Source organism: Borostomias antarcticus (genome assembly GCF_949987555.1).
Source record: "Borostomias antarcticus genome assembly, chromosome: 6".
Lineage (NCBI taxonomy): Eukaryota > Metazoa > Chordata > Actinopteri > Stomiiformes > Stomiidae > Borostomias > Borostomias antarcticus.
This window is the reverse complement of record NC_140239.1, coordinates 3893892-3908891: the sequence shown is the minus strand read 5'-3', so window position 1 is coordinate 3908891 and position 15000 is coordinate 3893892. Positions and strand designations below refer to the sequence as shown.

The 15000-nt window shown below is 51.1% G+C and overlaps 1 protein-coding gene across 1 annotated transcript in view; it reads right to left on the bottom strand.

The window, feature by feature from the left end:
• The window catches only part of ncor2 (nuclear receptor corepressor 2), a 65465-nt gene that overhangs the window by 28082 nt on the left and 22383 nt on the right, over positions 1 to 15000 (bottom strand). Inside the window, exons 2-3 of the mRNA XM_084439611.1 lie at positions 10458 to 10653; positions 9177 to 9280 (exon numbers count right to left, since the gene is read on the bottom strand). Coding sequence (XP_084295737.1) covers positions 9177 to 9280; positions 10458 to 10562 — 209 coding nt within the window. The 5' untranslated portion in view covers positions 10563 to 10653. The remainder of the gene's footprint in view (positions 1 to 9176; positions 9281 to 10457; positions 10654 to 15000) is intronic.

Sequence of the window (15000 nt, the reverse complement as noted above, 5' to 3'; positions counted from 1 at the left end):
CCCTGACCCCTCTCAACGAGACGATCGAGCAAGCTCCTGGAGTATGTTTGTCTAACGGCTACGAACATTTATAGAGCAATAAATTACATTATATTACATTTTCAGAGCAAAAAGGGCTAAAAACATCAAAGGAGAGACATGGTGTATGTCTGTGTGTGTGTGTGTGTATGTCTGTGTGTGTGTGTGTGTGTGTGTGTGTGTGAGTGTGAGTGTGTGTGTGTGTGTGTGTGTGTGTGTGTGTGTGTGTGTGTGTGAGTGTGAGTGTGTGTGTGTGTGTGTGTGTGTGAGTGTGTGTGTGTGTGTGTGTGAGTGTGCCTGGGCCCAGATATCGTGATAGGATGGCAAACTGGCCCAATGACAGAACTTCACTGTATAGAACAAAGCCTTAACGGTACAACTAGCATAACCCCCCCCCCCCCCCAGTGGACAGCAGCATACTAGCTAGGACTCAGTCTTAATGATTGCCTAGAAAAAAAAGATTAAAATGGTAAAAATGACATTTTTTACTAGGACTACTTGCCTATGTGGGGTAAGTGAGCTGCTTGATTTACTAGCCCGACGTGCCGTTTTACTTGCCCCGGGCAGTCGGGCAATCCTTATTGTTGGACCCTGCGCATTATGATGAAGCTTGGTTGTTGTTGCTGTTGTTGAAGACAACACTAACGGGTCGATGACATCTCTCGTTACAGGTCACACTAGCCCAGCGCGGCTCATCGTGAGCTGTCATAACATCGGCAGAAACTGAAATTGACCTGCTGGCGGGGGCGAGCCTGTTTTCGCCAAGCCCCCCCCGGGTTCCCAAGCACGAACAATGAGCCGAGGTCACGATGTGAAGAAGTGAAATCTGTCGTCGCCCGATCGCGGAACGGACCGACCCAGACGACGGGAGTGATTCATTCCGCGGTCAAGACGACCTGAAGTATCACTTCTGTTTTCGGCCTGAAGATAAGCCAGAAGACTCAAGGACTGGAGTCTCGCGGCGAAGGCCGTGGACTACCCAGAGGACACCCTGGCAGCTGACTGGAATGCGTAACACAAACACGCAGCCTGCTTTTGGCTATAATGGTGATTTGCTGTAATTACAACGTAACCTGAAATGGATACACTCCCAGCGGAAGGCAAGATTCTCCTGTCTGTTTAAGCTCCTCGCTGTCAGCCAATCAATAGGCCACACAGATGGGAACAAAAACACACAAAAAAAGACCCATATGGGCTTTCGAAAAATGTCTGACCCCCTCGGCCGCCCCCCCGTTCGCTGCTCCATCCCGGGACCGGGGCAGACGTGGGTGGCCTGGAATGCTAACAAGTGCGAGAGCACAATCGCGGGAGGGTGGGAGGACCAGGATGTAACGCTGTAACGCGATAGGTCATGATCTGCTGCGTGCGAGGGATCGGACTGAACCAAACCAGGCCGTCTAGAAATCGACCCGAGGGAAGCGAGTTCCAGCGGAACAGAACCGGGCTGGATGTGTTTCAGGCCGGGGAACAGAACCGGGCTGGATGTGTTTCAGAGACAGGCCGGGGAACAGAACCGGGCTGGATGTGTTTCAGAGACAGGCCGGGGAACAGAACCGGGCTGTGTGTGTTTCAGATACAGGCCGGGGAACAGAACCGGGCTGGATGTGTTTCAGGCCGGGGAACAGAACCGGGCTGGATGTGTTTCAGGCCGGGGAGACGGCAGCTTCACTACGGAGGCGAACGGCGGGTTTTGCTTCCAGACTATTCAACTGACATGACTTGAGGGTTTTGGGAGCTGTAAATGGAGCACTGTTCTATCTGAGGGAACGGTTCTCCCCCCTGACTGCCCTCAAGGCCCGGGGGCTGCATGCCAGAGAGGCAGTAGTGACATGACTGCCAACGTGGAAGTGGCTTCTAAGGGGAAAGAAGAAAACTCGGGGGAAACACAACCATAATTGCCGATGCGGAGCCACAATGACCTACTGTGTGGTTTGTTTGAGTGCCAGGGAGCCGGGAGCGCCGCACGGCCCTGCTGGGTGCCGGTGGCGGTGGGCTAGGACTAATTACTGGGACCCCGTCTGTGCCGGTGGCGGTGGGCTAGGACTAATTACTGGGACCCCGTCTGTGCTGGTGGCGGTGGGCTAGGACTAATTACTGGGACCCCATCTGTGCCGGTGGCGGTGGGCTAGGACTAATTACTGGGACCCCGTCTGTGCCGGTGGCGGTGGGCTAGGACTAATAACTGGGACCCTGTCTGTGCCGGTGGCGGTGGGCATGGACTAATTACTGGGACCCTCTGTCTGATGCACTCTCTCCAGAGGGGCAAGGCAGAGGAGGGAGGTAGGCGCTGACATCTCTGATGCATTACGCAATGCTGAATCCGCATGTGAAAAGTTGTCATGGGGTGACAGGAACCGAGATAAATTGCGGCGCATTTTTTCCCCCCGTCTAATTGCTTAAACAGCGTGGTAAAAGATAGGTGGCGAAAAACGAAAAGCCAGATGGTGCGCGAAATCCCTTCCCCCACTCTCTCTCTCCCTCCCTCCCTCTCTCCCTTACACACACAGATGACCACATACACATACGCCCACACACACACTGTACCTCGGATTTCCATTTAGACTTGGCGATTACATAATCACATAGACCTCTCTGATGTTCCGCCCTCTTTCTCGCCGCCTCCCTCTCCCTACAAGTGTATCTGCTTTATGAGCATGCAACATGATCCGATCCCTAGGGAGGATGTGTCAGCAGCGAGGGGGGGAGGGCGGGCTGTGTGGTCGGGTTCGGTGATATGATACAACAACAGCTCCATTAAGTCTTTCATTGGCTCTGGCCCCGTTATGAGCGAAGCGCAGATTGTGCGTGCCGATAGCGTCGTGTTATCGCGAAGCGCTCCCCCTCCCGCTGCCAATCTAGCCACCCCCGAAGAGCGGCGCCTCACAGGTGGGCGGGGAGCAGGGGAGGCTGGGGAGGAGAGAGGGCCGAGACCGGGGCTGGGACTGGGAGAACCAGTACCGCAGCATGTTAAGAACTGGGAGAGTAGTGGAGAAGAGAGGAGACGAGAGTAGAGGAGAGGAAGAGAGGAGACGAGGGGAGAGGAGGGGAGAGGAGAGTAGTGGAGAGGAGAGGAGAGGAGACGAGAGTAGAGGAAAGGAGAGTAGAGGAGAGGAGAGGGGGGAAGGGCAGGGAACGAGGGAGTGAATGAGGAAGGAACACGCAGACAAAACAGAGTTCACACTTCTGCCGGTTGCAGACCGGACGCGATCACGCCGCGACGTGCAGACAGTTTCTTTTCGGCGCCCGTGTTAACCAGCGTGACCACTCATACCGGAAGCTCGGCGGCCGGCTCGGGATCGGCGTCTGGTCTGTTTGAGTCTATTTTGGTCTATTTTAGTCTGTTTGAGTCTATTTTGGTCTATTTTAGTCTGTTTGAGTCTATTTTGGTCTATTTTAGCCACGAGCGAACGCCTGTGATTAAAGTGCAGAGGACCGGGGTTGCTTGGTTACCAGTGTGGAGAAATACACTTCTGGTGTGAACAGAACCGCGTAGATCTGGAGTGAACAGAACCGATCAGATCTGGAGTGAACAGAACCGATCAGATCTGGTGTGAACAGAACCGATCAGATCTGGTGTGAACAGAACCGATCAGATCTGGTGTGAACAGAACCGCTCAGATCTGGTGTGAACAGAACCGATCAGATCTGGTGTGAACAGAACCGCTCAGATCTGGTGTGAACAGAACCGATCAGATCTGGAGTGAACAGAACCGATCACATCTGGTGTGAACAGAACCGATCAGATCTGGTGTGAACAGAACCGATCAGATCTGGTGTGAACAGAACCGATCAGATCTGGTGTGAACAGATTTCACAGATTTCCCACGTTGCGTAGCTCTGTTGCGCAAGAAGAAAACATAGAGAATCAAAGAAAAAAAGAAAGCGGCATTTTATAGGTGCATACGTTACTCAAATCATTGAATAACGTAAGAGATATTAAATAATTGTATTTTAATATATTGTATTCCATTCTTCGTAAACGACATCGTCCTGCGTACTTCCGTTTTGCCGTCCTGCAATTCCATCCCAGATAGCAAGCAGATCTGGGCCATATACAGGCCAGATCTGGCCCTTGTGGCTTAGTTCCGGGCCATATACAGGCCAGATCTGGCCCTTGTGGCTTAGTTCCGGCCCATATATGGCCCAGATCCGCTTGCTATCTGGGATGGGACTTTCCCCCGTGCTGTCCAGAAGATATCGTCCGTCTGTCGTCTACTGTTCGCCTGGTTCCATATGAACACAGCGTAAGTCTCTCAGCGCTCATCCATCCCATCATTATGATCCAAGGTGTTCTTTTGTTCAGCTGGGAAAGGAACATCAGACGAAAGCAAAAGGATGAAGGTCGCAGAGTTCTGACTTCATTGCTGGTGACTTCCTCTAACCTCTGAGACCGTCTGAACGCTGGACCTACGGTACATTTGGCAGACTAAGTGGTTTCTGCTGCTGCATTGCAAAAGGTCCACACCGGCCGGGTGATCGCAGGTGCACACATCGGCAAGCGAGAGAGAGAGAGAGAGAGAGAGAGAGAGAGAGAGAGAAAGAGAGAGAGAGAGAGAGAAAGAGAGAGAGAGAGAGAGAGAGAGAAAGGGCAAGCGTATGGACTATTCGTAAATCGCTCATGTGCGGCATGGTGGCGCAGTACCCAGTACTGTTGCCTGACAGCAAGAAAATTCTCCCGGGTCTTTCTGTGCGGAGTTTGCATGTTCTCCCCGTGTTGGCTAGGGTTTCATCCCAAAACAAACCACTACGGAAAAACATGCAGAAGAATAGACCGCTAACGCTGTCCGTCCCTGACGAAGACGGACAGGAGCGCTTGGTTGGTCCCCGGGGGCGGCCCCTTCTGTCTGTTCCCGGCTGCCCTCGGGGGAAGGACGTCGGGATGGGTTCAGAGCAGGAGAGGAGTTCCATCAGTAGACGCTCCTGTTTCGGCGTCGCCGCCTCCCGCCGTTTCATAAATAAAGATGTTCGTTTTACTGACAGTAAGGATACTATTACAACTACAAAGAGATAGAGGCAAATCTTCTGCTACAGCCATCTCCAGTAGGAACACTTTTCATGTGCGTCATTCATTCAGTGGGGATATGGAAGACTGGCTGCGTGGAGGAGATAGACAGATGCATGCTGGGTCTTCTGAAAGGAGTGGGAGAGGAGACTGGTTTGTCAGCGACAGACTCGCACCGTTCGCTGAGAGAACACAAAGTGAGAAGGCAAACACGGCATAGTGTGGAACTCGAACTCGCTGATGAAACGCAGAAGGCCGGATGTTTCACCAAGTGCTCTTTCTCGCGCCCGCTCACGTCTGCCAGCAGCAGGGATGAGACGGTGTGGACTTTTGCATTACGGTACAGTACGGTGTCTACAGTAGTTACACGGTACGGTTTACGGTATTTCACGGTATACGGCATTTCACCTCAAATAGGCTGAGTTCTAGAGCCCTACAGTGCAACACAGGATGGAAAATACACACTAATGTAATTAAGCTCAGTTTATTAATAGCAAGCTTATATTAAATTACAAAATTAACTGTTGCAACCAACTTGAAATGTGAAGTTTCAGCACCGCATTATTGTGTAATACCGTAAACGTAATACCGTAAACACAGGGAATGTTCTAATACCGTGGACATTTTATACCGCGGTTTACGGTTTTACGGTGTACCGTCTCATCCCTAGCCAGCAGGGCCACTGAGGAGCTCCAGCTGATCTCCAATGAACCGGCCACACATCACTGCATGTGTATAATAATAGCCCCTACAGGAAGGTGTCATTCTCCCATGCTTCTTTTGTGCGCCTTTTTATTCGTTTATTTTTGCAGGGACAAGGCACACCAATCAACATTACCGTAAATGTGGCAGTTTTAGCTGGGTAGCTAGTTTCCAACTGGAGTCCCTGGGCGAGGTGTTAAGTGCTGGATTAAAAACATGATTCATTTCTGCCGGGGGACGCGCATCTGAAGAGCACGCAGAACGGAGGCGGAGCTGCTAGCAGCAGTGAGGAGGTCCACGCCAGAACAAAGAGGCGGAGCCTATAATCCTGTCTGCTTAATACCCGAAGACGCGCCCCCCTACGCGCCACCACACACCGCTTCTCACACACACACACACACACACACACACACACACACACACACACACACACACGTGTCCCTAGAACATTCCTGGGGCTACACTAGCCTGACTTACTTCACATCCTCCGAAAGGGGCCCACATTTTTCACCCAACCAAGAGCTGCAGATGGATACCTTATGAAAACAGCCAAGCGATACAAGCACATGCCAGCGAGATGTGGAGATACCGGAGACGTGGAGATACCGGAGACGTGGAGATTACCGGAGACGTGGAGATTAGCGGAGCTGCTGCGATGAGCACAGAATCCACAAAGAGATACAAGATAAAGGAAGAGAGACGAATATGCAAATGCTTTCCGAAGGCCACGCCCACCACGTGACTGAGCCCAGGAGTCCACCGGTCCGTGTTGGCCTTTAACAAAGAACCAGCACATGGATCTTGTGGGTCTATACACTCAAGACACGTTCAGATCCTCTGGAAACTAGCTCAGAAATGGGTCACTGATCCACGACAAGTAGCAAGAAACTGATTTTTTTTTCTCCCTCCCGTCTCGACTGGCGATGGGGAACCAGAATGCATCTTGTTTGCTTGCCTGCGTTCCGCTGAATCCCCCTTTCACGGTCCACTCTCACTGCTATCCAGTTACACTTGACCTCTTGAGAAGAGAGCGTGTTGAAAAGCATTTCACTTTCCTTCAGGCCCCTCGCCTCTATATGCAAGACTGTTTGCCATGTCAATCAACCGGAGATATTTATTTTCATTTTTGGGAGAAAAACACTGTGTGTTAGAGGCTCATCCACTAGGGAGGCACCGATCTATCAGCCGTACATCAATATTATCCGCCTTGTTGACTCGGCCTGCCATCGACCAAGTAAGAGGACATTCACCGATGGCAGGGGCCGATGTTTAGAACAAGGTTCTATTAAAGGTCGTTTCATACATTTGTATGATTGAATTTGTGCTCATTCAGAGATAGTGTGATGACAGATCACTGTTTACTTGATTTATGGTTTTTACCCATCTATTTTTATGTAAAGCACTACGTGCAAAATGTTTGTATGAATGGCGATTTGTATGAATGACGCTATAGAAATAAAATGACATTGAATGGCTTGACAGTTCAGTTATTTTTTATGATGATGAAGATTTCGTTTCCTTGACACAAAAGGCGGAATAAATAACAATAACAAAACAAACAAAAACAACGATGTCAGCATTAGCGGCGGCGGCGGCCCGGCTGCTATTTTTAACCTCGGTATCCAGACAGAATTCCACAACCGGTACATCCTGGTCATCCACGGTTGGCTATGCAACATTCATGGGACTCATATAAATCATTTAAAACCCCTCATGACGTCCCGTCCTCAGAAAAAAGGCGTGCCTATATCAATAATACACCACTGTGGAATGTACAAGACCCGGATCTCCAGAGAGACTCCACACAAGGCTGCTCCGGTCTCTCTGGCACGGTATCGAATACGTAAAACCCCTCGTCTGTTCCTCTGCCCTCCGGATCGGTTTAACGTCAGATCAAAGGAAAGACTTGAGGGAGCTCATTACTGAGCGTTTACATGAGAGGAGAGGAGAGGGTAGGAGACGCATGGTAGAATGAGAGGAGAGGGTAGGAGACGCATGGTAGAATGAGAGGAGAGGAGAGGGTAGGAGACGCATGGTAGAATGAGAGGAGAGGAGAGGGGAGGAGACGCATGGTAGAGTGAGAGGGTAGGAGAGGGTAGGAGACGCATGGTAGAGTGAGAGGAGAGGAGAGGGGAGGAGACGCATGGTAGAATGAGAGGAGAGGAGAGGGTAGGAGACGCATGGTAGAATGAGAGGAGAGGAGAGGGTAGGAGACGCATGGTAGAGTGAGAGGAGAGGGTAGGAGACGCATGGTAGAATGAGAGGAGAGGGTAGGAGACGCATGGTAGAATGAGAGGAGAGGAGAGGGTAGGAGACGCATGGTAGAATGAGAGGAGAGGAGAGGGTAGGAGACGCATGGTAGAGTGAGAGGAGAGGAGAGGGGAGGAGACGCATGGTAGAATGAGAGGAGAGGAGAGGGTAGGAGACGCATGGTAGAATGAGAGGAGAGGAGAGGGTAGGAGACGCATGGTAGAGTGAGAGGAGAGGAGAGGGGAGGAGACGCATGGTAGAGTGAGAGGGTAGGAGACTCATGGTAGAGTGAGAGGGTAGGAGAGGGTAGGAGACGCATGGTAGAGTGAGAGGGTAGGAGACGCATGGTAGAAAACTGAGGAGATTAAACCACATCAGGCCGATAGTTCCCACTGTCTGAGTGTCCTTCCTATTTTCAATGTTCAAATGTTTAACAAAGCAACACCGAACTACACAATCACACACAGAATGTGTTTTTAGGTGACTGGGTTTACTGGGGAGTCTTGAGAGATCGTTGCTTCTAAAAACCAGCTGTGTGTGTGTGTGTGTGTGTGTGTGTGTGTGTGTGTGTGTGTGTGTGTGTGTGTGTGTGCGTGCGTGCGTGTGTGTGTGTGCGTGCGTGTGTGTGTGTGCGTGTGTGTGTGTGTGTGTGTGTGTGCGTGTGCGTGCGTGCGTGTGCGTGCGTGCATGTGTGTGTGTGTGTGTGTGCGTGTGTGAGTGTGCGTGCCTGCATTAGGTCTGTAAAAAAAAAAATGAAGTTTGAAAAAAATAAATCAAATATCTTTTTTTAAAAGACGTTCGAACCTAAATTTGAGAGTTTGAATATTGTAATATTAATAAATAATTTTATTTATCAAAAATTATGCAGCAATTTACATTAATAACAGAACATTTATAGGCTACAATTTATTTACGGGCAATAATCCAGACCCAGCACCTTATCGAAAGATGAAAGTTAACACCTCAGCGAGGGGTAACAGTGTTCACAGAACAATATTACAGTCAAGGGTTATTTTATTAGGCTATTATATTCATGAAAAATCTTTTAAAAAAAGAAGAAAAAAAGTATAAATTTGAATATCGTTCATATTAATTCGAATATATTCACAGCCCTAGCCTGCATGTGTGTGTGTGTGTGCGTATGTGTGCGTGCGTGCGTGTATGTGTGTGTGTGCGTGTGCGCGTGTGTGCGCGGGCGTGTCACCTTTCATTCCCTGGCTGGAACTCAGACAGCAGGGAGGGTCTGCGACGGTGGGGCTGGGCCAGGTGGGAGCTGTAGTCACGAGCGTGAGGGTGGTAGTCCACGTCCTGAAACACACACAAACACACGCACGCACACGCACGCACGCACGCGCACAAACACACACACACACACACACAAGCGCACACACAAGCGCACACGCACACACACACACACATCAACTGGAGGGAACAAAGCACCAGACCCGAAAGCATCAGCAGTCAGAGCGAGACAGGAAGACAAGTCTAATATCAGCTCATAAAAAATGTAAGTATCTCTCACTCCCCTCACTCCCTTTTTTCTCTCAGATCTCTCTCCATGGCGATCCCTCACTCCTCTCTCACCAACTCCGCCTCACGTAAGAACCTGTCGGCTTCCATCCTGTACACCCACACCTCTGGAACTATGGGATATGGTCTGTCTGTCGCAAACCCCTTCATGACGGGGAATTTTCGAAGCCAAGTAGGCTTTGTAGAGCGCAATGAACTCTGGGGGATACTTGAGGATAGGTACCGAATGACCGGACTCCCTATTCGTAGCGAACGGCCATATGCAAGTGGATAAATGTCACGGAGAGGTTCTTGGTAAAAAAGAACAACAACAACAACAAAAAAGTAGAGTAGAGTACAGAACACGGCCGGATGCAGGTTTTTTGGTCCAACCTTGGCCCAGAATGTCGGGACACAGATCTCCCCTCTTTTCAACCCAGCAAGGTCACCATCGGCCCTGGGAACCCTGTCCAACCTACAGGACGACGCCCCAACGGGAGCTTAGACACAGGTTGGGGGCCTCTCCGCTCTTCCTGAAAAAAGGCCCCGTGATAATTGAGAGAGATGAGGGCCCACAATGGGAGGAACCTCCTGATACGGCTCCGGCAAGAGCAACATGAACTTTGAACTCGGGACGTCTAATAAGGGTGCAGCAGACCTGTATCGGTGCACGTTAGCGCTATCGGCCGGAATGTTCCTGAACGTTGGGAAAACCCTAACCCAATCTGGGGTCACGCTCTCTCCACTGGTGCAGGGTAACGCTCCGTTGACAAATCTCCACTGACCTCCTGCTAAAGCTAACATCGCGAGCTAGAAGTAGGCCCTAGCAGCCTGAAGGACCGTGCGTGCGCTAACTGCTAACAAGCTAACTGCTAACAAGCTAACTGCTAACAAGCTAACTGCTAACAAGCTAACTGCTAACAAGCCAAGCCGCTTTGCCCAGTTAGTAGCGTTTCCCGGCGGCGATCTCTCTTACCGTGTGCGCCCGCGCCAGCTGCAGGGGGAGGGAGGCGGGGTTCGGCAGGTGGCGGGTGTCCACGGCCCTCCGGCCCTGAGGCGTGGACTGGGAGTGAGAGGACATGCTGGCGCAGCCGCTTCCTCTACAGACAGGAAGTGGGTGGGGCTGCAGAGTAAGCGCCGTGCATCATGGGCCGCGTCCCGTCGCCGGCGATCTGCGGGGAAAAGAAATCACCGACTGTGAGACTCGGCTCGCAAATCCCTTTTAACCGAACCAGAACCGGGTTGAAGTTGGGTTCATTCATGACTTGAGTGTTAGACACACATATCAGTTTCCTAGAGACCAATCAATAAAACATCTTACATTGTGGGGGCTGCTTTGGCAGACTTGACAAGCTGCTTGGCTTGGTGTGTGTGTGTGTATGTGTGTGTGTGTGTATGTGTGTGTGCGTGCATGTCGGATATAAGAGTGTCAGCGCCCCCCTTCCAAGCAGCTGCTGCTGCTGCTAGCTCCTCAATCTAGAAGGAGTCAGAGATGCTGCACCTGCTAGGCTTCTGGAACTCTCTGTCTCTCACACACACACTGTACACACACACACACACACACACAGAATGATTCACTGTCCCGCATACTGTACCCTTCGAACCTACGTGATGATCAGAGATGCCCAGGTTTAACGAGGATCTACATAAATAATTCAGCCGTTAAGTATAATAAGTTAAGACGTGGATGTTCTGATACTAATGAGGTTCTAACTCCAAGGACAACCAAACAGCAGCAGTGTACGTGCTCTCCCGCGAGGAATTTGCACTGTGTCATCAAGTCCATGTGATGTAAGGAAGTGTTGATGAACACCCCATCCTCGGAAATAAGCTGGCGGATGAGATTGCATCCTTCAATCTCGTGAGGAAATTCAAATAAAAGGCTTGTAGTGGGATAAGAGGCGTAATCCTCTTAGAGTGCCATGCTGATTACAATATGAAGTGGTGGGAGAGAGCGTACTGTCGATGAGATGTGTGAGGAGTTGACGCGCGGTGTGAGGAGTTGACGCGCGGTGTGAGGAGTTGACGCGCGGTGTGAGGAGTTGACGCGCGGTGTGAGGAGTTGACGCGCGGTGTGAGGAGTTGAGTGTGCGCACTACAGCAGTGGTAGAAGCAGCAGAGAGGCTAGTAGTCTCTCTCCAGACTCAAATATTACATTGAATCGCTGCACTCCGCATGCTACATAATAGTCTGTGCCACTTTGCTGCCCAAGCTGGTTTTCTGAGGACGACGGCTCAAAATTGAAAGAGTGACGGCTCGTAGCAGCGAATGAGAGACGCTAGCCCAGGTTAGAGGGGCGGGGCCAGGTTGGGTGGTTAGTGATTGGTTTCGCCGGGATTCCGGCGCTACCATTGAATTGTCAGGATTTGAAGAACGGATTGTTGCATGAAGTGTCCCAGACCCATAGAGAGATCTGCAGCGTGCAGTAGCATCGTTAGCGTAGCTTCGTTAGCGTAGCATTGTTAGCGTCGTTAGCATAGCGTCGTTAGCGTAGCTTACGTAGCGCATCAGCGAAAGAACTCTCACAGGTCTGGCACTTGGCGTTAAGAGGCTGGCTACAACCGGGTGAGCACCAGACCCCATACGGCCAAGAAGTCCGGATCCCTCTAGCATGCATTTCACAAGCCAGCTGGTTTCGCTTCAATTCAATAATCCCTCCTGGCTGGCAGGACAAGTCTCCTCTTTGGCCGGTCCGCGCCCTCGGAGAGGCTTAGCGACACCTGCGCGAGACACGCTTTCGCTAAAACGTTACGATGAGAGACGGAAATGTGCGAGGGGGGAAAAGGCCGCTCCGCTTGACTGGCGCTCAAAAGGACATTCCCTCAGCTGTGTTTTGATAGTAGCGGCTGGGCCAGTACTCTTCACATGTGCCAAGGCCGCGCCTCCTGCCAAAAGAGGCATTAGGACACTTGCCACTTCCCCGGGCCTCTGTGGAATGGTGACCCTGAGCGGGAGTAGCTCGGGTTCCACCACCGTGTGTGTGTGCGTGCGTGTGTGTACGTGTGGGCACACACGGAGTGCCAGGTTGGCAGCGGCCGTAACACGGGCCAACAACGTGACGCTGTGGAGATTGAGCTGAGGGCAGCGTGAGGCTCTCTCACATTTCGCCGTCCGCCGGAGGGACTGAACGCAGGCCAACGCTACACTTCCCAGGACGACTGAACGTCAAGTGACATACACACAGTAGTCTGTGATAGTCGGTATATAATGTAGGGGGGGTTGGGGGATTGTAAACCATCATGTGAACCTGGATCTCACTTAATTTCACTTTGGTAGGGCTGCCCCCTGAAAGTCAACGAGTCGGAATCATCAGTCGGAGACCCTTAAGTCGACTGAGATTTCGAGCAGTCGTTTTTTTGCTCCACTGTCAAGATGCGCTGTTGGGCTAAGACAACTCACCTACCTTGTGATTTCTATAGGTAGGACAGGCCAATCATTCATTAGACCTAGGTTATTACTGTTGCTATTTGATGTGCAGTAAAAGGAGACTTTAGACTGATCTAGCGGAGAGAAGAAGACAGGGAACCCCTCTCCCCTCAGCTGTGAGCCTAGCCTACTATGCGCCAGCAATCACATGCATTTCCCAAATGGAATATCATAACACAAAACTGCTTTCCTTGATCAATGTTCTTCTATTAACTAGGATATCCGCTGGAATTCTTTTTCCGTGTAGACAGATTGAGTTCTAACATCTGCAAAAACGCTTTAATGATAGACAAAACATTTCCTCGCTTCATGCTGCCCAATGCGAGTCTAATTCACGCACACTTTGAAATGCGGAGTTGAGGTGACTATCATGAAACCGCCCGACCGTAGGCTATGGATGGGAAACATGGGGGCATCTGAAGTAGATGGACAAGGGGCTAGATGATGCATATTTAGCAAGAAAAATAGGGGTCTTATTGTGTTGCCCGAGTTTGAGTTTGAAGTCTGACAGCTGTCCCGACTCCCCTGGTCTCCCCTCGGCCGAGGCGTATGAAAACAAAAAAAGAGGAACGAATCGGCGAATCTCTGGTTTTAACGGGTGAATCTGAGTCGACTCAAAAAATTAAGAGTCGGGTCCAACCCTAAACTTCAGTGTTCTCCTCGCGGGCTGCTAACTCACAACGCTGAGCGCGGGAATGTGGGGGAGTTGACCGATAATCCGAACATTCATGCGTTGATTAAAAACACACTGAACATAACCAAAATAGTACGTTGTAGGAAGACCGTGTGGGAGGGAGGAGTTCTCCTCTGTTTGTTTGCCTTAGCTAGCTTTGGGGTTTTTCACTCTTTTTACACAATGAGGGGCCTATCTGGCCAGTCTGCCTGACTCACTATCAGATACACAGTGCTATTTGATTTCACAGTTACGCAAAGCGTGGTGTTACGAAACCCTGAGCGTGTCTGCTTGCGAGTAACAGAGGAGCTTTGTAAACAGAGACTGGGAGATGCCACGAGACGGGCACACTGCAGACTCACACGAACCGGACCGCGGAGGGGACGGGTGGTGCACCCCTACAGCCTTGACACACACACACACGCACAGACTCTCTCTTATCTGTTTGCCTTTTTGAGTAGCGTTAACAGCAACAGGTCGAATTATTCCAGGCCGAGACGTTTAGCGTAGTATTACCTCAGAAATACTCTACTACTCTACTCTACTTCTAGAACGAGGTCTCAGGTGGAGCAGTAGCGCCTAGCGCCCTAGCCTACTACACGCCCTAGCCTACTACACGCCCTAGTCTACTACACGCCCTAGCCTACTACACGCCCTAGTCTACTACACGCCCTAGTCTACTACACGCCCTAGCCTACTACACGCCCTAGTCTACTACACGCCCTAGCCTACTACACGCCCTAGTCTACTACACGCCCTAGTCTACTACACGCCCTAGTCTACTACACGCCCTAGTCTACTACACGCCCTAGCCTACTACACGCCCTAGTCTACTACACGCCCTAGTCTACTACACGCCCTAGTCTACTACACGCCCTAGTCTACTACACGCCCTAGCCTACTACACGCCCTAGTCTACTACACGCCCTAGCCTACTACACGCCCTAGCCTACTACACGCCCTAGTCTACTACACGCCCTAGTCTACTACACGCCCTAGTCTGCTACACGCCCTAGTCTACTACACGCCCTAGCCTACTACACGCCCTAGCCTACTACACGCCCTAGTCTACTACACGCCCTAGTCTACTACACGCCCTAGTCTGCTACACGCCCTAGTCTACTACACGCCCTAGTCTGCTACACGACCTAGCCTACTACACGCCCTAGTCTACTACACGCCCTAGTCTACTACACGCCCTAGCCTACTACACGCCCTAGTCTACTACACGCCCTAGCCTACTACACGCCCTAGTCTACTACACGCCCTAGTCTACTACACGCCCTAGCCTACTACACGCCCTAGCCTACTACACGCCCTAGTCTACTACACGCCCTAGTCTACTACACGCCCTAGCCTACTACACGCCCTAGTCTACTACACGCCCTAGTCTACTACACGCCCTAGTCTGCTACACTCC